This window comes from Chlorocebus sabaeus, chromosome 11 (assembly GCF_047675955.1).
Source record: "Chlorocebus sabaeus isolate Y175 chromosome 11, mChlSab1.0.hap1, whole genome shotgun sequence".
In the NCBI taxonomy this organism is placed as follows: Eukaryota; Metazoa; Chordata; class Mammalia; order Primates; family Cercopithecidae; genus Chlorocebus; species Chlorocebus sabaeus.
Window position 1 is genome coordinate 7173200 of NC_132914.1, and position 27626 is coordinate 7200825.

At 48.3% G+C, this 27626-nt stretch overlaps 1 protein-coding gene across 8 annotated transcripts; it reads left to right on the top strand.

Moving 5' to 3' along the window:
• Window positions 1-374: 374 nt before the first annotated feature.
• On the top strand, window positions 375-27536 carry LRRC23 (leucine rich repeat containing 23). Of its 8 annotated transcripts, XM_007967433.3 has the most exons (8): window positions 17737-18155; window positions 18668-18842; window positions 18928-19037; window positions 19475-19728; window positions 20681-20811; window positions 22862-22998; window positions 25716-26019; window positions 27192-27536. In XM_007967433.3, the coding sequence occupies exons 2-7, from the start codon at window positions 18717-18719 to the stop codon at window positions 25993-25995; spliced, it is 1038 nt and encodes a 345-aa protein (XP_007965624.2). In that variant the 5' UTR covers window positions 17737-18155; window positions 18668-18716; the 3' UTR covers window positions 25996-26019; window positions 27192-27536. The 8 variants fall into 8 exon arrangements, with proteins under 8 accessions (XP_072876538.1, XP_007965624.2, XP_007965621.2 ...); XM_007967430.3 differs by lacking the exon at window positions 25716-26019 and having other exon boundaries at window positions 18081-18155; window positions 27192-27531; XM_073020434.1 differs by lacking the exon at window positions 27192-27536 and having other exon boundaries at window positions 18081-18155; window positions 25716-26543.
• The last annotated feature ends 90 nt before the right edge of the window (window positions 27537-27626 follow it).

Consider the following 27626-nt stretch of genomic DNA (forward strand, 5'->3'; position numbering starts at 1 on the left):
CTCCACATTTCCTTTAATCCTCACAACAAAGATAACCCAATGTTTAGATTAGTAAACTGAGGTTTAGAGAAGTTAAACGCCTTGTCCGAGACTACAGAACTGGAAAATGGCAAAGTCAAGAGCCAACTCCGAAGAGCCTCCCCCGGCCCACTAGTGCAGAGGAAATGGCAAATGACACAGCAAAAAATTTTTAAAACCGGGATTCTCGATCGCCGCCCCGCCCAGCGCCAACGCTCCGTCCTGCCTCGCATCAACGCCCCGCCCCTCCCCGCCCAGCGCCATTGCCCCGCCGCGCGCAGCTGCCCAGGTGCTAGTTGTGTAACCACGGCAAAGCTCGCGGCAGGGGGCGGGGCAGACGCTGACTCACGCCGGGCCGGCGGTCAAGTGAGCTGGCGCGAAGCAGGCGGGCGGTCTGACTGCCTCGCGCGCGCCCCACGGCGGCCGCACGCATCGCGGGACCTCCTCCCAGTAGTTCACGCCTTAGTCACTATAGAAAGTGGAGCCTGCCATAGGGCTTTCTCCTGAACTGCAGCTCCCGTCCCCGCCAATCTCTTCCTCGGCCCCGGCGCTGACGTTCACGTGTGGAACATTCTGGCCAGGAACAAAGAACCCAGGGCGGAAACTAGGACCAGAGACTGAAAGTCCGTGCTTGGCGGCGAGGGCCGCTAAACGGGCAGCTGAGGGCGACTCTAGCCCGGGTTCCAGAAGAGCGTGGAATGGACCGAGTGCTTGTGGGAAATTTCCTAATTGAGGCTTACCTACTAAAGTTCTTTACGTTTTAAAGGGTTCCATTGCATCAGCCCTCAAAATGTTTCCTTCCCCATCCCTCTTTCTTCTATCTTGGTGGTATGTATAGGGACTCTCCACTGGGAGAGAATCATTTTGTTCTCCCCGAGGAGGGAGGTCAGAAGTGGGAGACACCCAGGTTGTGTTAGAAACTGTATGGTAGCCGGCGCGATGGCTCATGCCTGTGGTCCCAGCTACTCAGGAGGCTAAGGCGGGAGGATTGCTTGAGCCCTGGAGGTCGAGGCTGCAGTGAGCCATGATCGCGCCTGTGAATACTCTAGGAGGATGGATGACATAGCAAGACCGTTTCAAAAAGATGAGAAAGAAACTGCAACGTAAAGTAGCACACCTATTACAAAGGTAAATGCTCTTTTGTCTATCCTTGCTATTTTTTAAAATACCCAAATTTTTCCTGGTTTTCCCTTTTTTTTTTTTTTTTTTTTGAGACAGTCTTATTCGGACGCCCAGGCTAGAGTGCAGTGGCGTGATCTTGGCTCACTGCAACTTCCACCTCCCTGGTTCAAGCGATTCTCTTGCCTCAGCCTCCCGAGTAGCTGGGATATTACAAACATACACCACCATGTCCAGCTCATTTTGTATTTTTAGTAGAGACGGTATTTCACCATGTTGGTCAGGTTGGTCTTGAACTCCTGACGGGTGATCCGCCCGCCTCAGCTTCCCAAAGTGCTAGGATTACAGGCGTGAGCCACCGCTCCTGGCCCTAGTTTTCCTTTTGACATCCTTCCCAGCCTCTATTTCTTTCTAGTTAATCCTAACAGGGTATCTTCGAGGCTTGTCACTTGTTCACTACTTAGCAGTGATTCTCAAAGTTGAGGGAGGTAAGGGGATTTTATCTATCCGGCCAAATCCAAATTGAGGGAGGGTGTTCTTGATTACCTTTTTTAAAAAAGCACATTTAGGCCAGGCATAGTGGCTCACTCCTGTAATACCAGCTACCCTGGAGGTTGAGGTGGGAGTACTGCTTGAGCCTGAGAGGTCCAGGCTTCAGTGAACTGTGATCTCCCTGTTACAGTTGAGCCTGGGTGACAGAGTGAGACCCTATCTCAAAAAGAAAAAAAAGTATTTATAGACCATTTACTGTGTGCTAGACACTATGCCAGGCAGTAGGGTGCAGAGTGAAACTCAAGAACTCAAGATCTATTGGAGGCCAAGTGCGGGTTGCTCATGCCTGTAATCCTAGCACTTTGGGAGGCCAAGGCGGTCAGATCCCCTGAGGACAGGAGATTGAGACCAGCCTGGGTAACATAGGGAGACCTCACCTCTACAAAAAAACTAGCCAGGTGTGTTGGTGCACACCTGTAGTCCTGGCTACTTGGGAGGCTCAGGCAGGAGGATCACTTGAGCCCAGGAGGTCAAGGCTGCAGTGAGCCATGATTGTGCCTCTGCACTCCAGCCTGAGCAACAGAGTGAGACCCTGTTGCAAAAAAAAAAGAAAAAAAGAAAAAGAAAAAGTTCTATTTGGCAGTTCTGCAAGGATGACCCAAGGATTTTGATTTGAGCATCTGAAAGTGATATAGGTAACACTAAAGAAAAGCAGGCTGGGTGCAGTGGCTCATGCCTGTAATCCCAGCACTTCGGGAGGCCGAGGTGGGCAGATCACCTGAGGTCAGGAGTTCAAGACCAGCCTGACCAACATAGTGAAACCCCGTCTCTACTAAAAATATAAAAATTAGCCAGGTGTGGTGGCGGGCACCTGTAGTCCTAGCTACTCAGGAGGCTGAGGCAGGAGAATCACTTGAACCCGGGAGGTGGAGGTTGCAGTAAGCCGAGATCAGGCCATTGCACTCCAGCCTCGGTCACCAGAGCGAGACTCCATCTCAAAAACAAACAAATAAATAAATAAAATAAAAAATAAGGAAAGAAAAGCAGAGTTAGAGGAAAAGATCGAGAACTTGGTTTTGGACATGTTGAGTTGAGATGTCTGTGCCTCAGGTAAATGGAGAAGTGAAGTGGGAGGTTAGATGTACGAGCCTGGGGCTCAGAAAAAAGTTCTCGGTTGGAGATAGAAATTTGGGATTCATGGGTGGGTGTGGCGGCTCACACCTGTAATCCCGGCACTTTGGGAGGCCAAGATGGGCAGATCACCTGAGGATAGGAGTTTGAGATCAGCCTGGCCAACATGGCAAAACCCTATCTCTACTAAAAATACAAAAACAACCCGGGCATGGTGGCTCACGCCTATAATCCCAGCACTTTGGGAGGCCGAGGCAGGCGGATCATGAGGTCAGGAGATCGAGACCATCCTGGCTAACACGGTGAAACCCTGTCTCTACTAAAAATACAAAAAAATTAGTGGGCATGGTGGTGCGTGCCTGTAGTCCCAGCTGCTCGGGAGGCTGAGGCAGGAGAATCGCTTGAACCCAGGAGGTGGAGGTTGCAGTGAGCTGAGATCTCGCCACTGCACTCCAGCCTGGGCAACAGAGCAAAACTCTGTCTCAAAAAATAAAATAAAATAAAAAAACCTGGAACTCATTAGAATGTGCAGTAGTGTGTTAGAGCTGGCTTGTACAGGCCTGTGAAAGCTGATTGTTAAGTTTTCATTAATTCCGTGAACCGGTTAAACACAGCCTTTTTTTCTTTTTTTTTTTTTTGAGACAGAGTTTTGCTCTGTTGCTCCTAAAATTGTATGAGCTTATAATTTAATTATATTAAAAACAGTTAAAAACAGAGGTACACCGTACTTAAAACTCATCATTTTCTAATTATTTTACTGTTTTTTGTGAAGACTGCTGTAAGAAAATACCACAAACTTAGTGGCTTAAACAACAGAAATTTCTTTCTTTCTTTCTTTTTTGGAGATGGAGTTTTGCTCTTGTAACCCAGGCTGGAGTACCATCTCGGCTCACTGCAACCTCTGCCTCCTGAGTTCAAGCGATTCTCCTGCCTCAGCTTCCTGAGTAACTGGGACTACAGGCACATGCACCACCATGCCTGGCTCATTTTGTATTTTTGGTAGAGATGGGGTTTCACCATGTTGGCCAGGCTGGTCTCGAACTCCTGACCTCACGTGATCCCCCCTCCTTGGCCCCTCCTAAAGTGCTGGGATTACAGGGAATGGTTCCCCAGGAGGGAAGACGTTCAAGATCAAGGTGTCAGCAGCAGGTCTGGTTTCTTCTGAGGTCTCTCTCCTGGGCTTGCAGACGGCTGTCTTCTCACTGAGTCCTCATATAGCCTTTTTTTTTTTTTTTTTTTTTTTTTGAGACAGAGCCTCAAAAAAACGTGTGTGTGTCCCATTTTTCACATTCAAATTATTATTTTTGACTCCCAGGCTAGAGTGCAGTGGCTGATCTTGGCTCACCGCAACTTCCGCCTCCTGCGATTTCCTGCCTCATTCTCCTGCTCATACAGTCTTTGTGCACCAGCAGCCCTGGGGTCTGTGTTCTGCATGTACACCTCTTCCCAGCTCCCTGTTCCCAACTCCATGTTCAGGGAGCTGCAGCTTGAAATCAGCCATGGCGGGAGTATTTACACTAGAGAAATAAGCAAATGCTTAATCAAGGGCTTTTTGTTCTCTCTGGAGAGCCTCTTATTAAACATTTACCAGCACATCACAACTACAGATACTACTTAAAATCTTGTTTTTTTGTTGTTGTTGTTTTTGTTAGTTTTTTTTTTTTTTTTTTTTTGAGAGAGATTCTTGCTCTGTTGCCCCCAGGCTGGAGGTCAGTGGTGCAATCTCACCTCACTGGAAGCTGTGCCTCCTGGATTCAAGTGATTCTTCTGCCTCAGCTTCCCGAGTAGCTGGGATTTTAGGCTCACACAACCACACCCCACTAATTTTTGTATTTTTAGTAGAGGTGGGGTTTCTCCATGTTGGCTAGTCTGGTCTCAAACTCCTGACCTCTGGTGATCCACCTGCCTTGGCAGCCCAAAGTGTTGGGATTACAGGCATGAGCCACCGCACCCCACCAAAATCTTGAGAGTATAATTTGAATGTGGCCGCGTGGTGGCTCACGCCTGTAATCCCAACACTGGGAGGCCAAGGTGGGTGGATCCTTGATGTCAGGAGTTTGAGACCAGTCTGGCCAACCTGGTGAAACCCCATCTTTACTAAAAATATAAAAATTAGGTGGGCATGGTGGCGATCCCCTGTAATCTCGGCTACTTGGGAGGCTGAGGCACGAGAGTCGCTTGAACTGGGAGGCAGAGGTTGCAGTGAGCCGAGATCGTGCCACCGCACTCCAGCCTGGGCATCAGAGCGAGACTCCATGTCAAAAATAATAATTTGAATGTGAAAAATGGGACACACACACATACGCACACAAACAAACATACATCTTGTTTTGCAAACTCTATAGCTAGTAGATATACAAAGAAAGCCTTTTGAGTATCAGTGATTTGCAAGGAGCGGTGTGTCAAGATACTTTGCATTGGCCAGGCACGGTGGCTCACACCTGTAATCCCAGCACTTTGGGAGGCCAAAGCAGGCAGTTCACCTGAGGCCAGGGGTTCAAGACCAGCCTGACCAACATGGTGAAACCCCGTCTCTACAAAAAATACAAAAAATTAGCTGGATGTGGTGGTGAACGCCTGTAATCCCAGCTACTTGGAAGGTTGAGGAAGAAAAATCGCTTGAACCCAGGAGGCGGAGGTTTGCAGTAAGCCGAGATTGCTCTGCTGTATTCTAGCCGGGGGGACAGAGCAAGACTCTGTCTCAAAAAAAAAAACAAAAAACAAAAACAAAAACAAAAAAACCTTTCCATTGAGTCACAAAAATTCTGAAGAAATGGTATTAAAGGACAATTCATATGGACAGTTATTATCTCACATAAAAATAAATTAAGAGGGCCGGGCGCGGTGGCTCACGCCTGTAATCCCAGCACTTTGGGAGGCCGAGGCGGGCGGATCACAAGGTCAGGAGATCGAGACCATGGTGAAACCCTGTCTCTACTAAAAATAGAAAAAATTAGCCGGGCGCAGTGGCAGGCGCCTGTAGTCCCAGCTACTCGGGAGGCTGAGGCAGGAGAATGGCGTGAACCCGGGAGGCGGAGCTTGCAGTGAGCCGAGATTGCGCCACTGTACTCCAGCCTGGGCGACAGAGCGAGACTCCGTCTCAAAAAAAAAAAAAAAAAAAAAAAAATTAAGAGGCTTCTGGAAAGTGGATGGTTCCTTGCTCTTATGAGACAGCAGTAAGAAAGGACTGTCAGTGGTCCCACTTGAGTCTCTGATAGCTATGTGCAGCCAGCACGTGACACTGAGAAGACTCAGTTAGGGCAGAAGTCAACACTGTGGACTGCAGTCCTGGAAGACATGGTAGAGCTGAAGGATCAGCCAACTTTGAGACTCAGCTCTAGCTCCCTGTCTCCAGTGGCCTAACGGACATCTCTATGAGGATGTTTGGCTCTGTGTCCCCACCCAAATGTGATCTCAAATTGTAGTCCCCGTAATCCTCACATCTAGGGAGGGACCTGGTGGGAGGTGATTGAATCATGGGTGTGGTTCCCCCATGTTGTTCTTGTGATAGTGAGTTCTCATGAGATCTGATGGTTTTATGTTTGACAGTTCCTCCTTCACACTCTCTCTCACCTGCCTCCATGTAAGATATGCCTGCTTCCCCTTCTGCCATGATTGCAAAGTTCCTGAGGCCTCCCCAGCCATGCAGAACTGTGAATCAATTAAACCTCTTTTCTGTTTTTTTTTTTTTTTTTTTTTTTTTTGAGACAGAGTCTCGCTCTGTCGCCCAGGCTGGAGTGCAGTGGCCAGATCTCAGCTCACTGCAAGCTCCGCCTCCTGGGTTTACGCCATTCTCCTGCCTCAGCCTCCCAAGTAGCTGGGACTACAGGCGCCAGCCACCTCGCCCGGCTAGTTTTTTGTATTTTTTAGTAGAGATGGGGTTTCACCGTGTTAACCAGGATGGTCTCGATCTCCTGACCTCGTGATCCACCCGTCTTGGCCTCCCAAAGTGCTGGGATTACAGGCTTGAGCCACCACGCCCGGCCTAAACCTCTTTTCTTTATAAATTACCCAGTCTCGGGCAGTTCATTATAGGAGCGTGAAAACAGACTAATACAATGTTCCATTACCACTAACTAGTTGGATATATTCATCTTCTCCATGTCCTATGTCTATTCAGTTGCTGAGTCTTGTTGAGTCTTCCTCTGCATCCCTACCTCCTTACTCCATACACTTATCATCTTCAGCTTCCTAAACTTTCAAGATTCTTCTACCTTCATTGAATCATATGCCACATATATACCATATATATATATATATATGCATTTACTATCTATTTTAAGAACTTAAGGTAACATTTTAGAATTTATTGAGTTTTTCTACTTCTCTCTATCCAATAGTCTATTCTATTATTGGAAACAATAAGGTGGGCTGGGTGTGGTGGCTCATGCCTGTAGTCCCAGCACTTTAGGAGGCTGAAGCAGACAGATAGCTTGAGCCCAGGAACTCAAGACCAGCCTGGGCAACATGGCAAAACCTCGTCTCTACAAAACACACACACACAGACACACACAGACATACACACACACAAATTACCCAGGCATGGTGGCGTGTGCTTGTAGTCCCAGCTACTTGGGAGGCTGAGGTAGGAGGATTGGTTGAGCTTGGGATGTCAAGGCTGCAGTGAGCTGTGATCACACTACTGCACTCCAGCTTGAGTAACAGACCAAGACCCTATTTCTAAAGAAAAAGAAGGCCTGGGCCGGGCATGGTGGTTTACAGCTGTAATCCCAGCACTTTGGGAGGCCGAGGTGGGCAATCACCTGAGGTCAGGAGTTCGAGACCAGCCTGGCCAACATGGTGAAACCCCATCTCTACTAAAAATACAAAAATTAGCTGGGCATGGTGGGGAGCACCTGTAATCCCAGCTACTTGGGAGTCTGAGGCAGGAGAATTGCTTGAACCTGGAAGGCAGAGGTTTCAGTGAGCCAAGATCACACCATTGCACTCCAGCCTGGGGGACAAGAGTGAGATTTTGTCTCAAAAAAAAAAAAAAAAAAAAGAAGTCTGGGCATGGTGGTTCATGCCTGTAATCCCAGCATTTTGGAAGGTTAAGGCAGGAGAATCTCTTGAGCCCAGGAATTGGGGAGTAGCCCAGGGAACACAGTGAGACCCCATCTCTCTCTTTTTTTTTTTGAGATGAAGTCTCGCTTTGTCGCCCAAGCTGGAGTGCAGTGGCCGGATCTCAGCTCACTGCAAGCTCCGCCTCCCGGGTTCACGCCATTCTCCTGCCTCAGCCTCCCGAGTAGCTGGGACTACAGGCGCCTGCCACCGCGCCCGGCTAGTTTTTTGTATTTTTTAGTAGAGACGGGGTTTCACCGGGTTAGCCAGGATGGTCTCGATCTCCTGACCTCGTGATCCGCCCGACTCGGCCTCCCAAAGTGCTGGAATTACAGGCTTGAGCCACCGCGCCTGGCCGAGACCCCATCTCTACAAAACAATTTTAAAGAATTATCTGGGCATGGTGGCATGCCCGGTAACTAGGTGATTCTAGTTACTTGGGAGTCCAAGGCATTACTCGAGCCCAGGAGTTTGAGGCTGCAATGAGTTGTGTTCCCAAACTGCACTCCAGTTTCAATGACAAAGCAAGACCCCATCTCAGGCCGGGGACAGTGGCTAATGCCTGTAATCCCAACACTTTGAGAGGCTGAGGCAGGTGGATTGCTTGAGCCCAGGAGTTTGAGATTAGCCTGGCCAACATGGCAAAACCCCATCTCTACTAAAAATAATAATAATTAAAAAAACTGGCTGTGGTGGTGTGTACCTGTAATCCCAACTACTCAGGAGGCTGAGGCATGAGAATCGCTTGATGGAAGCAGAGGTTGCAGTGAGCCGAGACTGCACCACTGCACTCCAGTCTGGGCAACAGAGTGAGACCGTGTCTTAAAAAAAAAAAAAAAAAAGAAATAATAAGGTGGCAGGATATATGATATATAGAGAAAAATCAATACTAAAATCAATAGTTATGACAGTATGATACTAGAGCAGAAATAGATACAGAGATCAATGGAAGATAATAGAGTCCAGGAATAACACCCATATATATATGATAAAGATGGCATTTCAAATCAGTAGAGAAGGATGGGATTAATCAATGAATGATGCAGAAAAAAATTGGCTCCCCTTTTGGCTCCCCTACCTCACACTATATACCAACCTATTCTAGATGTAATAAAGACCGAAAAATATTTAAATACCATCAAAATATTCAAGAGAATATTTTCATAACTTTAGGGGTGAAAAGGCTTTTCTGAACCAGACCCACAGTTCAGAAGCCTTATGCAAGAGACTGGCAGTTTGGACTACACACAAATCTCAAATTTCTGTAAGGTGACACTCTATAAGCAAAGTGAAATGAAAAAGTAGGAAAATATTTTCAACATGTACAAGAGACAAGAAGTTAATGTGTCTGTGTGGTGGTTTAAAAATACGTCCACAAATTCTGTGATACTCTTCCTTTCAAGAGGTGAGCCCAATTCCCCTCCACTTGAGTGTGCGCTGGACTTAGTGTCTGGCATCTAAAGAATAGCATAAAGTGGAAGTGATGGTGTGTGACTTTGGAGACTCAGTTAAAGGCAGAGTGGCTTTCATCCTGGTCTCTTTCTCTCTTGGATCACTTGCTCTGGGGGAAGCCAGCTGCCATGTTATGAGGACATTCAGGTCCTATGGAGAAGTCCAGATGGTAAGGAACTGTCTTGCCAACAACCATGCGAGTGAGCCATCTTGGAAGCAAATCCTTCAGCCCCAGCCAAGCCTTCAGATAACTGCAGCTGCAGCCAACCGTTTGACTGCAACCCACCTGGGCCACTCTTGGATTCCTAAGAAACTGAGATAATACATTTTGCTGTTTTAAGCTGCTACATTTTGAGATAATTTGTTATACAGCTATAATCAGTTAACAGTTGCACTTGGCTGACTGGGCATGGTGGCTCATGCCTGTAACCCCAGCACTTTGAGAGGCCAAGGGAGGAGAATTGCTTGAGCCCAGGAGTTCGAGACCAGTCTGTGCAACGTAGTGAGACTCCATCTTTACCAAAAAAGCTAAAAATTATCTTGGCAAGGTGAGGCGCACCTGCAGTCCCAGCTACTCAGGAGGCTGAGGTGGGAGGATTGCTTGAGCCAGGGGGCCAAGGGTGCAATGAGCTATGATCACACCATTGCACTATAGGCTGAGTAACACAGTGAGACCTTGTCTCTAAAAATAATAATAATGATGTACCTATTTTTAAAAAGTTTTTAAAGTCATGTTTATTGAAGTATGAATTTACATTCAGTAAAATTCACCTTGTTCGTTGGTTGCGGTGGCTCACACCCGTAATCCTAGCACTTTGGGAAGCTAAGGTGGATGGATCACTTGAGGCCAGGAGTTCAAGACCAGCCTGGCCAACATAGCAAAAACCCATCTCTACTAAAAATACTAAAAAATTAGCTGGGCATGGTGGCATGTGCTTGTAATCCCAGCTACTCGGAAGGTTGAGGCACTAGAATTGCTTGAACCCAGGAAGCAGAGGTTGCAATGAGCTGAGATCGTGCCATTTCACTCCAGCCTGGGGGACAGAGCAAGACTCCATCTCAAAAATCAAAACAAACAAACAAACAAAAAACACCCTGTTAAGTATAAGCTCTGACAAATGCATAGTCATATCATAATCAAGACATAGAACAATTGTAGAATCACTCTTAACAGTTCCCTCAAAATCAAGAAGTCAACCCCTTCTTGATCCCAAGGAACTCATTGACCTGTTTTTCTGTCAAAAGGGTCAAATTTAATCAGTAAAATGATCTGTGGTACTGTGGAAAAATGTGTAAGCATAGAAAACACACAAACCAACTTTTTTTAAAAAGTGAGATACTTAAAAAGTTCACCATACCAACAAAATGAAGGTAGCTTCACATTTTACTACAGATGTGCAGATATTCATCAAAGTCCACCATTGTCATATATATGGCTCAACAGTAATATTTAAGAATATACTGGCTGGGGCCGGGAGTGGTGGCTCATGCCTGTAATCCCAGAACTTTAGGAGGCTGAGAAGGGCGGATCATGAGGTCAGGAGATCGAGACCATCCTGGCCAACATGGTGAAACCCCATCTCTACTAAAAATAGAAAAATTAGCTGGGCATGCTTGTGGGTGCCTGTAATCCCAGCTGCTCAGGAGGCGGAGACAGGAGAATCACTTGAATCAGGGAGTCAGAGTTGCGGTGAGCCGAGATCATGCCACTGCACCACAGCCTGGTGACAGAGCAAGACTCTGTCTCAAAAAAAAAAAAAAAGAAAAAAGAAAAAAGAAAAAATACTGGCCAGGCGCGGTGGCTCATGCCTATAATCCCAGCACTTTGGAAGGCTGAGGCGGGCAGATCACCTGAGGTCAGGAGTTCGAGACCAGCCTGGCCAACATGGTAAAACTCCGTCTCTACTAAAAACACAAAAATTAGCCAGGTGTGGTGGCACATGCCTGTAATCCCAACTACTCGGGAGGCTGAGGCAGGAGAATCACTTGAACCCAGGAGGTGGAGGTTGCAGTGAGCTGAGATTGTGCCATTGCACTCCAGCCTGGGTAACAAGACAGAAACTCTGTCTCAAAAAAAAAAAAAAAAAAGAATATACTGTAAAATAACAATCTTTAGAAGAGTTAGAATAATGTGATTTTCGTTTGTTTTTTTTCGAGACAGGGTTTCTCTCTGTCATCCAGGCTGGAGCGTAGTGACGCAATCTTGGCTCACTGCAACCCCTGTCTCTCAGGTTCAAGAGATTCTCATAGCTCAGCCACCCGAGTAGCTGGGATTACAAGCGTATGTCACCATGCCAGCTAATTGTTTTATTTGTATTTATTATTATTATTTTTTGAGACAGAGTCTTACTCTGTCACCAAGGCTGGAGTGCAGTGGTGCGATCTCAGCTCACTGCAATCTCTGCCTCCTGGGTTCAAGCGATTCTCCTGCCTCAGCCTCCCCAGTAGCTGGAATTACTGGAATGTGCCACACCATACCCGGCTAATTTTTTTTTTTTTAAGTAGATATGGGGTTTTACTATGTTGGCCAGGCTGGTCTCGAACTCCCAACCTCGTGATCCGCTTGCCTCAGCCTCCCCAAGTGCTGGGATTACAGGTGTGAGCCACTATACCCGGCCAATTTTTGTATTTTTAGTAGAGAAAGGTCTTCACCATTTTGGCCAGGCTGGTCTCAAACTCCTGAACTCAAGTGATCAGCCCACCTCAGCCTTACAAGTGCTGGGATTACAGCCGTGAGCCACTGTACCCAGCCCTCAAAATCTATTTTTTAACATATTAAGATTGGCAAAGTACCTACCATTTGACCCAGAAATTCTACGTTCTAAGAATGTACGCCAGGCACGGTGGCTCCTGCCTGTCTGTAATCCCAGCATTTTGGGAAGCCGAGGCGGGCAGATGGCTTCAGCCCAGGAGTTCAAGACTAGCCCCGGCAATGTGGAGAAATCCCCATGTCCACAAAAATTACGAAAAATTAGCTAGGCATGGTGACACACGCCTGTAGTCCCAGCTACCTGGGAGGCTGAGTTGGGAGGATCACCTAAACTTAGGAGGTTGGGGCTGCAGTGATCCATGATGATTGCACCACTGCACTCCAGCCTGGGAAAGAAAAAAAAATGTTTCCCACATAGTCATATTACTCAATGTGTAGTCCATGAATCAAGAGCATCAGCATCACTTGAGAGGTCTACATTTCAATGAGATCCTCAAGCATTTGAGGAATACTGCTACAGAGTACTCATGGAGAAGAGCAAAGATGTATCTATGGGGATTTAAACAGCGTTATTTGTAATACTGACAGTTTTTTTAAAAAAGTTAATATCCATCAGTAGGGAACAGTTAAAAGTCTAACCAGGCTTGGTGGCACACAGCTGTAGTCCCAACTACTTGAGAGGCTGAGGCAGGTCGATGGCTTGAGCCCAGGAGTTTGAGGCTGTAGTGCACAATGATTGTGGGCAGGAAACAGGACCTCGACGTTGGACCAGATTCAAGACTGGCTGAAACTGGAAAGAGGCACAGAAAGAACTTCTCCGTAAGACACGCCCACCAGCACGACAGTTTACCATTGCCATGGCGACACCCGGAAGTTACTGTCTTTTTTCATAACAACCTGGAAGTTACCACCCCTTTTCTGGAAATCTCTGAATAACCCACCCTTTAATTTGCATGTAATTAAAAGTCAGTATAAACGTGACTGCAGCCGTTTCCCTGAGTTGCTGCTTTCCACACACTGCCTAGAGGGTGGTCTTGCTCGGTAGGAGCAGGCATAGGGCTGTAAAACTACATCCTCAATAAAGCTATAACTTCTACCACACGCTCAAGAAAGAACCATGAGCCGATATTATTGGGCTAATCGCCAATTTGGGTGCTCACCTGCCCTGCATCGATTGTGCCTGTGAAAAACCATTGCACTCCAGCTGTTACCGGTTGAGAGTAATTGTCCAGGTTCTTAGCATTTTGAACAAAGAATTGGACAAAACACACAAAGCAAAGCAGTGAAAGCAGAGTTGTTTTTTTTTTTTTTAAATTTTCCCCCCTGAGACGGAGTCTTGCTCTGTCGCCCAGGCTGAAGTTCGGTGGCACGATCTCGGCTCCTGGGTTCAAGCAATTCTCCTGCCTCAGCCTCCTGAGTAGCTGGGATTAGCGGCTTGCCCCACCACGTCTGGCTAATTTTTGTATTCTTAGTAGAGATGGGGTTTCACCACGTTGGCCAGGCTGGTCTCCAACTCTTGACCTCGTGATCCACCAAAAGCAGATTTATTTTAAAGGAAAGTACAATCCACAGGGTGCGAGCAGGCTCAAGCAAGTGGCTCAAGAGCTTTGGTAACAGAATTTTCTGGGGTTTAAATACCCTCTAGAGGTTTCCCATTGGTTCGCTCTATGCAAATAAAGTAATGGCCCACCACCAGTCTAATTGGTTGTGGGAGGGGACCAATCAGAATGAAGAGTAGGCCTTCTATCAGTCTGATTGGTTGCGAGAGGGGACCAATCAGAGATACTTTCATTTTTCAACTGCTGTACAGAGAAAAGAGGGTTTGAGAAGTGAGTACCCTCTGATATTCAGTCAGCATGATTCGGCCTTAGGTTCCCTGCCTCCAGACCCTGTTCTCCTGCCTCAGTGAGACTCTCTAGAAAAACACAGGAAAGAAAGGAAAGCGGTAGTATATTCACATAATGGAAGACTAGACAACTATGAGGAAAAGAAAGAGATTTATGCGCAGTGACATGAAAGAAGCCCAAGACATGTTAGAATTGAATAATTAGAGGGAAAAAAAAAACCCCTAATCTAATAAAAAAATCTGTTTTTTTTTTTTTTAGACTGAGTCTCTCTCTATTGCCCAGGCTGGAGTGCAGTGGTGCGATGTCAGCACACTGCAACCTCTGCCTCTCGGGTTCAAGCGATTCTCCTGCCTTCACCTCCAGAGTAGCTGGGATTACAAATGCCCACCACCACCCCCGGTGAATTTTTGTATTTTCAGTAGAGACAGGGTTCACCATGTTGGCCAGGCTGGTCTTGAACTCCAGACCTCGAATGATCCGCCCACCTCGGCCTCCCAAAGTGCTGAGATTACAGGCGTGAACCAAAGCGCCTGGCCTTTTTTTTTTTTTTTTTTTTTTTTTTTTTTTTTTTTTTTTTGAGACAGAGTCTCGATCTGTTGCCCAGCCTGGAGTGCAGTGGCGTCATCTTGGCTCACTGCAACCTTTGCCTCCCGGGTTCAAGCGATTCTTGTGTTTTAGCCTCCCAAGTAGCTGAAACTACAGGCACAAGCCACAACACCTGGCTAATTTTTTTTTTTTTTGTTTTTTTTTTTGAGATGGAGTTTCACTCTTGTTGCCCAGGCTGGAGTGCAGTGGCGCGATCTCGGCTCACTGCAACCTCCGCCTCCCGTGTTCAAGTGATTCTCCTGTCTCAGCCTCCGGAGTAGCTGGGATTGGGGCGCCACCACCCCGGCTAATTTTTTGTATTTTTAATAGAGATGGGGTTTCACCATATTGGCCAGACTGGTCTCGAACTCCTGACCTCAGGTGATCCAACCCGCCTAGGCCTCCCAAAGTGCTGGGGTTACAGGCGTGAGCCACCATGCCCAGCCTAAATACTACTTTTATAATTGAAAGAGACTCTATCTAGACCAGCCAATGGGGGGAAAATATCAAGGATGTTGTGGAGTATCTAGCTCTCATTACACAGTGTAACTTCAGTTCTTGCCAACTACAAATAAAATAAAACCTTCAATGGCTCCCCCCAGCTTTCAGGATAAAGTCCAGATCCTTCGGTGTGATCCAAGTCTGTTTACTGCTTCTACCATATTCCAACCCCCCACTGCACCTACTGTTCCAGCCAGCAGAACCACCTGCTTTCTCTGCACAGGCATTGAGCTCTTTCTTCTCCAAGCATTACCACAGGTGATTCCTGTGTCTGAAATCTCTGCCCCGAATATATGGCATCATGTATGTGCATATACTATACAGTGATCCCTAGCACTCAGTAAAAGCTCTATAAATGTTGGGTGTGATTATTACAACATGTCTCATTATATTGAATTACTTGGGTATTTAACCTTGTCACTGAACTGTACACCTCTTGAACATAAAAGATAAGGACTTCAGTGCTTACTGTCCCTGAGGGCCAATCATGTAGAGCCAGGGACAGATTAAGTGCTTAACAAACGCGTGGCAGGGTGCAGTGGCTCATGCCTGTAATCCCTGCATTTTGGGAGGCCAAGGCGGGCAGATTACTTTAGACCAGAAGTTTCAGACTAGCCTGGGCAACATGGCAAAACCTTGTCTCTACAAAAAATACAAAAAAATTAACTGGGCATGGTGGTGCACAGCTGTAGTCCCAGGTACTCAGGAGGCTGAGATGGGAGGATTGCTTGAGCCCAGGACACACAGGTTGCAATAAGCTATGATTGCTCCACTGCACTCCATCCTGGGCGACAGAGGGAAACTCTATTTCAAAACAAAAATAAAAACAAAATAACAAAAGTCTAGCTGGGTGCGGTGGCTCATGCCTGTAATCTCAGCACTTTGGGAGGCCAAGGCTGGTGGATCACAAGGTCAGGAGATCCAGACCATCCTGGCTAACACGGTGAAACCCCGTCTCTACTAAAAATACAAAAAAATTAGCCGGGCCTGGTGGCGGGCGCCTGTAGTCTCAGCTACTCCGGAGGCTGAGGCAGGAGAATGGCGTAAACCTAGGAGGCGGAGCTTGCAGTGAGCCGAGATCCCGCCACTGGACTCCAGCCTGGGCGACAGAGCAAGATTCCATCTCAAAAAAAAAAAAAAAAGTGTGTGTTCAAGGACACATTCCTAACCCTTACATCACAACTTTTCTTCCCATCTAATGTGTCTTCCTCTTTCTTCTTGGCCAAGGAAAATCATATCCATTTCTTTTGACTACCTCAAACCACATGGATTTTTCCGTTCTCCACACTCCGACAATACAATAACTTTCATTTGTATAGCACATCTAACTCTTCAGAGTGCTTTCATATTTATTATTTCTTTTTCCTCACAGCAACCCCTGTACCAAGGACACAGGCCAGGGGTGGGGAGGAGCAGGAAAATGTTTACTAAGGGTCAACTAAGTGCAAGGCGATTTACCCACATTATCTGTTTTAATCCCTTAACAATCCTTACAGGTGGACATTTTAATTCCCATTTCACAAATGTGGAAATTAGATCTTAGTAAGATTTCATAACCTGCTGAAGAACACACAGGTATTAAGTGGTAGAGATGGGTTTTGAAGCTGGTGTCTCTGACTTTAAAGTCCCTACTGGTTCCATGACACCAAGTAAACAGATTTGCCTATTAACTATATTCCTCCAAGCTGCCCTGGGCAGGAGGTAATGTAATACTTCCTGATTTCTTGTCCACCACATCTTCCATCAGACCACTTTGAATATAAAGTCTGTAGGCACAATTTAACAATGAATCACATACCATCTTACCTGGTTACCTGATTGTTTCATTTACATTAGATTCCACAACAAGATTGGTAACATCCCCCTTTCCCCAGGCAGGAAATGTGTCATCTTAACCTCCCTGAGCCTCAGTATCCTCTTCTTTCAAATGTCTGTCTTACAGGACTGTTGCAGAGATTAAACATCAGTTGTAAAGACGTTTGACATAATGTCTCACACAAACTCTTCAGAAATATTTATTGCATCTCAACATCTTTTTCAACTTCTTCAACACGTCAGGCAGGCCTGAGTGCCTGGGTTTTTGGCTATGCCAGTTCCTGTTGATTACTGATATAACAAGGTTGGATCAGGAGTATTTTAGTGGGCAGATGTTGAATTTTCTGCCTTCCACCCACTAAAAGGTTTGCATCAAACCTGTCTAGGATAACTCATACTGGATCCCTGCCAGTTGATATAGTTAAGCTGATCTACAGATAAGAAAGAGTCTTGGGTACGTTTAGCTAGTAAATGCAGATCTGCCAAGACTCCAACCCAGTTCTTTTTTTTTTTTTTTTTTTTTTTTTTTTTTTTTGAGACGGAGTCTCGCTCTGTCGCCCAGGCTGGAGTGCAGTGCAGTGGCCGGATCTCAGCTCACTGCAAGCTCCGCCTCCCGGGTTCACGCCATTCTCCTGCCTCAGCCTCCCGAGTAGCTGGGACTACAGGCGCCCGCCACCTCGCCCGGCTAGTTTTTTTGTATTTTTTAGTAGAGACGGGGTTTCACCGTGTTAGCCAGGATGGTCTCGATCTCCTGACCTCGTGATCCACCCGTTTCGGCCTCCCAAAGTGCTGGGATTACAGGCTTGAGCCACCGCGCCCGGCCCAACCCAGTTCTTAAGATACCTGTTGTCTGGGCTCCTTCCGCTCTACCAAGCCACCTTTCAAAGGTCTACCTGAAATAACTAATGAGCAGAAACTATAGGGGGAAGGGGAAAAGACCCCTTATCTTGGTGTTTCTTGCTTTTCCTCGCAGCCCCGCCCTTTTTGCTTCGAAGGGTGAGTTTTTCCTGAATTCACAATACTTTTGCATTGAAGATGTCGGGGGTCCCTTTAAGGTCTTGGGTGACGTAATGACTAGCCCCGCCCTCTCTCTGCTTTCTTCTCAGCCCTGGCCATTTTTTTTTTTTTGTCCTCAACCAATTAGCGGCCCGACGCCCTTTCCGCGCCTCATCCGGGTTCCCGGGACTGGGAAATTGGCCTGGTAACCAGGCAACTACTGATCAATCCCCTCCCCAGCTGATTTGCGCATCAGGTAGTCGCCGCTCTGCGCTCAACGGTGGCGAGTTTCAGTAGCCAAGTGCCCCGCCCCCGTTGCCATAACAGCAGTACACAACCCCTCCTTCCCCTCGCCCGCTTGCTAAACAGTCCTTCCCTCTCGGGACCAAGGGCCTCTCCAGAACTGCTTCTGATTGAGCAGAAACAGGGTCTGAGCCCCTTTGCTAAGGGGAATTGAGTGGGAGGACTGGAGACTGCGCTTTAGGCTGGTGTACCAGAGGGCCCAAGGAAATTGGTCCAGTGGGGAGGGAAAAGTAGAAGAAATGAATGGAGCAGGGATTAGGGATGGCGCAGTGGGAGCTAAGAGGAGAGGAGGAGGAGGACTTGGTAGGGAAGAGTGGAGAGCATGGCTTAAGGGGGAGATGGGAAGAATGGGGGAGAGGGAAACCCAGGAAATAGGGACACTGGGCTGCTGGAGGAGAGCTGGAGCCACTGCGAAGGACAGGAAAGGCCTGGAGGTGTGGGTGACATCCTGAAGGGAGGGGGTTCTCAGTGGAAAGTGTGAAGTGGGGGTTGAGAGTCAAAATGAGATGTTCACAGGGATGAGGAGAGAAGCCTAGAGTTGGTGGGTCAGAAGTGATGGGGGTGATGGGAGTGGCATGTGTCAATGACGATGAAGGAGCTGAAGGCTGGCAGAAGCTGAGGAGACCTTCTTTCTCAGGAGGAGGACTGAGCTTATCTGACTTCAGAGCTTTCAGGAGGGAAGAAAGATGTCAGATGAAGATGATCTAGAAGACTTTGAGCCAGACCAGGATGATTTTGAGAAAGAAGAGGACGAGAAGGAGACAGAGGAGGGGGAGGACTACAGAAAAGAGGGGGAAGAGTTCCCTGAGGAAGTGAGAGCCTGGACAAAGAGGGGTCCTAGGGCTGAGGGGCGGGGTTGGGCAGGGGAGGGACGCCTTACTCCACTTCCACCTGCAGTGGCTGCCCACGCCCCTCACGGAAGACATGATGAAGGAAGGGCTTTCTCTGCTCTGTAAGACAGGCAGTGGGCTGGCTCATGCTTATGTCAAGCTGGAGGTTAAAGAGAGGTGCGTTGTGGGGGGACCAGATGAGGACTGTGAGATTGTAGGGCCCCTGTCTCCTTTCCCACTGTCATTCCTGGGTGTTCTGGCTGAGAGTTTGACCCTTCTCATGCCTAGTGGAAAGGGAAGGACAAAATTTACTTTTCAGGAGCTCTGAGACTTCTATCAAAGCTGACCTGGGGAATTGGAGACTGAGAGTATATGGGGGGATTCCTGCTGGATTCCCTCATTTGTCTTTCAGAGTATGGGTTCTCTGTCCTTCACAGACACAGGTCTTTCTGCCCACTGTTAAGAACCCACCTACCTTCTCTTACCCTTCTTCTCGCCTACCATCTGTTGCCCATTCTCCTCCCCGTTATAAGCCTTCTGCTTTAGCAACTCCGCCAGTCCTCGCTGGGTTCTTAACCCTAAACCTGGTTCCTTCTCCCTCTTCCATCTCCTAGGGACCTGACAGACATCTACTTGCTGCGCTCCTACATCCATCTGCGCTATGTGGATGTTTCTGAGAACCACCTGACAGACCTGTCGCCACTCAACTACCTCACCCACCTGCTCTGGCTCAAGGCTGATGGCAATCGGCTGCGAAGTGCCCAGCTGAATGAGCTGCCCTACCTGCAGATTGCTAGTTTTGCTTATAACCAGATTACTGACACTGAAGGCATCTCTCATCCTCGTCTTGAAACCCTGAATCTCAAAGGTGGGTCTTTTTTTCTTTTTGAGATGGAGTCTCGCTCTGTCGCCCAGGCTGGAGTGCGGTGACTGGATCTCGGCTCACTGCAAGCTCCGCCTCCCGGGTTCACACCATTCTCCTGCCTCAGCCTCCCAAGTAGCTGGGACTACAGGCGCCCGCCACCTCGCCCGGCTAGTTTTTTGTATTTTAGTAGAGACGGGGTTTCACCGGGTTAGCCAGGATGGTCTCGATCTCCTGACCTCGTGATCCGCCAGTCTCGGCCTCCCAAAGTGCTGGGATTACAGGCTTGAGCCACTGCGCCCAGCCAAGGTGGGTCTTAGGATGGGCTACACAAGATTCTTTCCTTCCTAGCCTGAGGTCAACAGAAGTGGGCAGTATGGTCCTTGGCTATGGCACATGGCAGTCTGCATTCATTCATTCAGATACGCAATATGATTCATTATGACAGTTCTACATGTTAACCATATAGGAGCGAATAAGACAAGAAATGTCCCTATTCTCATATAGCTTATATTTCGAGTTGGGAGAGACGTACAAGTAACAACAAACACAATACGTAAATTCACGTAGCATGTTAAAAGGAGACAAGTGCCTTGGAAAAAATAGATCAGAGTAAGAGGAATGGGGGACATAGGTGGCAATGTCAAACGGATTGGTTAGGACAACCATCACTGAGAAGATGACATTTGAGCAAAGAGTTGAAGAAGGAGAGGGAATTAGACATGTCAGCTGCTTCGTTCACTCTTCAAAGGCTTAGGTGGATATGTCCATCAGGACCTTGGACTACCACACCACTTGCCCCAGGGCTCTGGAGGTATTAAGTCTGGAGCTGTCCTTCCTCACTACTACTCTGCTTTGTGAATGTCCAGGGTAGGGTGCTTTAGAGGCTTCCCAAATTCAGGCTCTAATGCTGAACATTTGGAGTGGCCCTTTGAGCTCTTGAAACCCTCCTCCCCAGGGAACAGAATCCACATGGTGACAGGTCTGGACCCCCAGAAGCTGATAAGCCTGCACACAGTGGAGCTTCGGGGGAATCAGCTGGAAAGCACCGTGGGGATCAATCTTCCTAAGCTGAAGAACCTCTACCTGGTAACTCACTGGGTCATAGGGTGGTGCAGGGAAGAGGGCACTGTCCTGGGGGTCAGGATGCCTGTTTTCTAGTGGGCTCAGCTACTAACTTCTTCATTATGATAGTAACTGGTATTATTATCAAGCCCATAGTGGGTTCCAGATACTGTGGAGATACAGAGCCACCTAGCAGGGCTGATAATATATAATGTGTGGATAATACAGAGATAATTTACTTTGATACAGGTAGCAGCAATTGAGGTACAAACATCAGGCTGTGGAAATGTTTTAGGAAAACTCTCCTCTCAGATTGGGTTTTTCTTCAGCTCTTGCCCTAACCACCACAGCAATCATCAACCTAAGACTTCCGGGGCCCAAGGTGTGGGGTTTCTCCCCATATACCAAGTAGTAGACACCAGCTGGGTGATCTCTAATTCGATTCCGACACTATCTACCTGGGGATAGCATCAGGTCCCACAGATTGAGGGCTCAGTTCCCAAGAGTGACCCCCACACCGTCCGCAGACACCAGTTGCAAGTCCAAACCTCTGGAACTTCTGACACATCAGCTTCAACATGAAGCTGGTTCCCATGACCTCTTCTTTGGATTTAATTAATTTTCTGGAGTGACTTTTTATCAGTTTATTGCAAGGGCAAAGGACACAGATGAAGAGATGCATAGGGCAAAGTTTGGGGGAATAGGTGCAGTGCTCCATGTCCTTCCTGGGTGCATCACCCTCCAAAAGCTTTCATGTGTTCAGCTACCCAGAAGCTCTCTGGACCCAGTCCTCTTGGGTTTCCATGGAAGCTTCATAATATTAGTATTCCCTCCCCCAGGGAATTGGGGAGGCTCTCTCTGGGGAGGGTCTTAAGAACCACAATCAGGCCGGGCACGGTGGCTCACGTCTGTAATCCCAGCACTTTGGGAGGCTGAGGTGGGTGGATCACGAGGTCAGGAGTTCAAAACCAGCCTGGCCAACATGGTGAAACCCTGTCTCTACTAAAAATACAAAAATTAGCCACACATGCTAACATGTGCCTGTAATCCCAGCTACTCGGGAGGCTGAGGCAGCAGAATCGCTTGAACCCAGGAGGCAGAGTTTGCAGGGAGCTGAAATGACACCACTGCAATCCAGCCTGGGAGACAGAGCAAGACTCCATCTCAAAAAAAAAGAAAAAAAAAAAAAAGAGGCTGGGCGCGGTGACTCATGCCTGTAAACCCAGCACTTTGGGAGGCTGAGGCAGGCGGATCACGAGGTCAGGAGATCGAGACCATCCTGGCTAACACGGTGAAGCCCCAACTCTACTAAAAATACAAAAAAAAATTAGCCAGGTGTGGTGGTGGGCACCTATAGTCCCAGCTACTCAGGAGGCTGAAGCAGGAGAGAGGCGTGAACCCGGGAGGTAGAACTTGCAGTGAGCCGAGATGGCACCACTGCACTCCAGCCTGGGCAACAGAGCAAGGCTCCGTCTCAAAAAAACAAAACAAAACAAAAAAAAAAACCACAACCAGAAAGAGGGAGAAGCGGGGAAAGATTAGAGCCTTCCCTTGGGGCAGGTGAAAAGACAGCAGGAGAAGGTTCCTGAGACCTGCCCCTGAGACCCAGCACACCCAACTTTATAACAAAAGACTGCAACAAGGGCTATTATGGGAGTTATAAGCTAGGGACTGTGGATGAAAATCATTGTATATAATAACACCACAGGAAGCCACTGAAATATTTAGTCTTTTAGACTCTTAAGCTTCGTTATTCTGGGATGGTGCTGATGGCAATCCTCAGTGGTGGCATGGGGGCTCCTGGGCTGTGTGGGGAGTGGGTTGAAGCATCTCCTCCATCCCAAGTGGCTTTGGGGGGTGAGTGGTAGAGGGTTACTGCTGACCTTTCTCTGGGATGGCAGCTTCTCCTGAACTTCTTTACTTTCTATACTGATCTCTACTTATCCCCACTCCCTTCTTCCACTCCTCCCTCTCGACGTCTTGGATTTCCTCTTTTGCTTTATCTCATTCTGACTTCTCTTTCTTCCCTGTCCCTGCTTCCTCTCAATCAATCCACTGTGCCCTGGGGGTCTAGGCCCAAAACCTGCTGAAGAAGGTGGAAAGCTTGGAGGACCTGAGCAATCTCACCACCTTGCATCTTCGAGACAACCAGATTGACACTCTGAGTGGCTTCTCCAGGGAAATGAAATCATTGCAGTACCTCAACCTGAGGTATGCACCCCCTCCAAGCCCCACCTTGTCCCTACCCCTGACCAGGTGCAGCTTTTGAGTCTGTGTTCCTCCCTGGCCCAATTCCCCAGTCCTAGCCTACAGCTGGATACTCACCTCATCCTCCTCCCTGATCCTCACCCTGCCTTCCCTTACTTTCTTCTGCACTGAGTTGCAACAGTAAGTCCCTTATAGCTTGTGACCCCTGAATTTGTATTCAATCCACAATTATTGAGAATGTGCTATGTGCCAGGCCTTGTGCTGTGTTTTGGGGGCATTTAAAGGAATCAGAGGCTGGGCATGGTGGTTCATGCCTGTACTCCCAACACTTCAGGAGGGAGGATCACTTGAGGCTAGGAGTTCAGGATCAGCCTGGGCAACATAGTAAGACCATGTTTCTACAGAAGTAAAAATAATGACTGGGCATGGTGGCTCACACCTGTAGTTGTAGTACTTTGGGAAGCTGAAGCGGGCAGATCGTTGGAGCCTAGGAGTTTGAGACCAGTCTGGGCAACATGGCAAAATCCTGTTTCTACCAAAAATACAAAAATTAGCCAGACATGGTGACAAGCACCTGTAATCCCAGCTACTCAGGAGGCTTAGGCGGGAGGATCGCTGGAGCCTAGAGGTGGAGTTTGCAGTGAGCTGAGATCAAGCCACTGCACTCCAGAGTAGGTGACAGAGCCAGACCCTGCCTCAAAAACAAAACAAAAAATATTAAATAAAAATTAAAATATTAAATTAAAAATAAAAATTAACTGAGCCTCGTGGTGCACACCTGTGATTTCAGCTACTTAGGAGGCTGAGGTAGGAGGATCACTTGAGCCCAGGAGTTCAAGGTTGCAGTGAGCCATGATTGTGCCACTGCACTCCAGCCTGGGTGACAGAGTGAGCTGTCTCTAAAAGAAATAAAGGAATCAGAGGTGATTCCTGTTCCTAAGGGGCTTACAGTCTGGCTCCAACTCTTTTTTCCTTGCCATATCCTATATAAGTTTCCACTGCCCTTCTCCATTTCCTCAGTCCCAATTCACCTTCCCATTTCCTGCCTCTCTTCTCCTGAGCCCCACCTGTAAGGGATGACCTTTTTACTGATATAAAACACAAGATGTGCTCAGATTTGAGGAGAGAAGGACATTTGTAAGAAAATCTTTTGGTAGAAAGGCACTGAAGATCAGCCACTCTTGTCGGATGGAGGACTTTATTTGTGTGTCTTTAAGCAAACATGGAAGGAAACTGCCTCTTTCCTTAGTCAACAAGACCAGATTCTTGAGCTGGCAATGGAAAGAGCATCTCCAAGTAGGGAGAGGTGGTTGCATCTGGAAGCCCCAACTCTCATCCTGACCCCCTGGGCAATCTCTTATTCATGAAGTCTGCCACGCAGATCTGATGGGGTGTGTATATGTGCCATCTTCCTGTTAATGATCTAGACAGGTGTGATGGGCCCTTCCTGAGTGGCTATTAAATGGGGATGTTTTGAGAGTAAGTCGGGTGTGTGTGTGGAGGGGGGTGAGGGTGTTTCAATGATTGGGAGGTACCTCTGGGGCCAGAGATGCTAAGCATCCAACAATGCAAGGCAGAGTCCAGTACAAAGTGCCTGTAGCCCTCCTGGTGAGAAACACTGCATGAGGCTCAGCACGACCATGAGATCAGGCTGAAACACTTAAATATGATTTCATAAAGGCTTAAAGCCAGAACGTGAAAATAAATAAAAGGCCAGGCACGGTGGCTCATGCCTGTAATCCCAGCACTTTGGGGGGGCCAAGGTAAGAGGACTGCTTGAGGCCAGGCATTCAAGACCAGCCTGGGCAACGTAGTGAGACCCAGTCTCTACAAAAAATTTAAAAATTAGCCAGGTGTGGTGGCACGTGCCTGGAGCTACTTGGGAAGTTAAGGTGAGAGGATCGCTTGAGCCCAGGAGTTCAAGGCTGCAGTGAGCTATGATCATGCCACTGTACCCCCAACCAGGGTGACATAGTGAGACCCTATCTCAATAAAAATAAAAAAATAAATACAGAGTATCATATAATGAGGCACATTAGGAGATGAAGTTTATTCTCCAGGTTGGGAGGCTCCAACCCATCTGTAGCCCTAGGTTCCCTTTGTGGGGAGCACCAACAGAGCACCCACCACCCTAAACTCCAGTTTAGATCCCAGTTCCTTGTCCACTGACCTAGGTCCTACAGGGTAGAGTGCAGTGGCTCGATCTCGGCTCACTGTAACCTCAGACTCCTGGGGTCAAGCGATCCCTCCTCCTCAGCCAAGTAGCAGAGACTACAGGTGTGTGCCACCACGCCCACCTAATTTTTTTATTTTTAGTTTTTGTAGAGATGGGGTCTCACTATGTTGCCCAGGCTGGGTCCTACCTTCTACCTTCTGTTTAGGTGTGATCACAGAAAACGTGTCTCCCTGTGAGGAAAATTTGCCCTCTCCTCCCCAGCTACAAGAGAGGGTTGTGGCCTAGCTTTGCTGCACCAAAAGAACACATGAACACATGACAGAGTAGAATATGGCACTTAGGGATTCCTTGAAGAGCAGAAGCAGGACCAGAGTGGGGTTGCACAGCACCTCTGCAGTAAATCTGGCAAGGCTTGGTAGGCCAGTCCTCAGTGTTTCTAGGGAAATGGGAACCCAGTAGCAGAGTCCCCCAGAGGCCCCATTCCTAGCAACTGGCAACCAAAGCCCGTTATTCCTGCGTGAACCCCTCCTGACCACACTGGCAGGGGCAACATGGTGGCCAACCTGGGGGAGCTGGCCAAGCTTCGAGACCTGCCCAAGCTGCGAGCCTTGGTGCTGCTCGATAACCCATGCACGGAGGAAACCAACTACCGCCAGGAGGCCCTGGTGCAGATGCCATACCTCGAACGCCTGGACAAGGAATTCTATGAGGAGGAGGAACGGGCTGAGGCTGATGAGATTCGACAGAGTCTGAAGGAAGACAAGGAGAAGGAGCAGGAGCCTGAGCCCAAGCGTGACCTGGAACAGGAACAGTCATTGATCTAGCAGCAGTTCTAGCCTCTAAAGATAGTAAGGAAGCCTGCAGGGATGGAGTGGGAGGAGGCCAAGGGCTGAGCAGGTAGGGAAAGAGGCAAGAGGGGAAGCTGCTGTAGAAGGAGGTGGGGGAAGAAAGCATCAGACAAGCAGAACCCTTAAAGAGAGCAGGGTTAGGAGTCAGGGAGAGGAAAAGGGACCCGTGGGGCCTGGGACCAGCTGAGAAAGGCTTAGGAGGCCAGAAGAGTAAGTGAAAAGAATTGGGGTGGCTGGCAGAGGAGTTGATGGGGGTGGGGCAGCCATATCTGACACAGAGTGAAGTCTGCTAGGAAAGGACAGGTGTGGGTGCATGGTAGGGGCTGCAGGGGAAGGCTGGTGGTGTATGCAGCTGGACCTAGGAGAGAAGCAGGAGAGGAAGATCCTGCACAAAAAATTTGAGCTAAAAATAACAGGACATAGAGGTGGGGGAAGAAAAGAGGGCAGAGTGAGGCAGAAGGAGACTAAAGAGATGAGGATGGCCGCCAGGCACTTTAGATAGGGCAGAGGCTTTATTTATTTACCTCGGGTTTTTTTTTTTTTTTTTTTTATTTGAGGCGGAGTCTTGCTCTGTCGCCCAGGCTGGAGTGCAGTGGCACTATCTCGGCTCACTGCAAGCTCCGCCTCCTGGGTTCACGCCATTCTCCTGCCTCAGCCTCCCGAGTAGCTGGGACTACAGGCGCCTGCCACCACGCCCGGCTAATTTTTTTGTATTTTTAGTAGAGATGGGGTTTCACCGTGTTAGCCAGGATGGTCTCGATCTCCTGACCTCGTGATCCACCCACCTCGGCCTCCCAAAGTGCTGGGATTACAGGCTTGAGCCACCACGCCCGGCCTTTTTGTTTTTTTTTTTTTTTTTTTTGAGAGGGAGTCTCCGTCAGTCTCCAGGCTGGAGTGCAATGGCATGATGATCTGGACTCACTGCAAACTCCATCTCCCGGGTTCAAGCAATTCTCCTGCCTCAGCTTCCCGAGTAGCTGGGACTACAGGCGCATGCCACCAGGCCTGGCTAATTTTTGTATTTTTAGTAGAAACGGGGTTTCACCACTTTAGCCAGGATGGTCTCGATCTCCTGACCTCGTGATGTGCCCGCCTCAGCCTCCCAAAGTGCTGGGATTACAGGCGTGAGGCACAGCGCCCGGTCCCTATTTACTTCTGTTTTCTACCTCCAGGAGATCAAAAATGCTGGCCTTCAGACCTGATTGGACTCCCAGGGGGGCCACCACATTCATACCCCCTAGGGCGAGGACAGAGGATGCCTCTTTTTGCCCCAAAGCTGGAAATTCATCACAACCTGAGGCCCAGGATCCTCTCTGTGCGGGTCCTCTAGGCAGTGTGGGGTGCAGAGTGGGGTGCCTAGGCCTGAGCGCTGCCTGGAGCCTAGGCCGGGGGCCGCCCTCGGGCAGGTGTGGGTGGGAGCCAAGCCCGCGTGGGCCGCGGGGTGCTGGTAGGAGTGGTTGGAGAGACTTGCGGAGGCGGCTGGGGTGTTCGGATTTCCAATAAAGAGACATGTGATGCTCCTGTGTCTGACCGGGTTTGTGAGACATTAAGGCTGTCTTGAGCTTCACTGGCAGTGTGGGCCTTCGTACCCGGGCGACAGGGGTGCG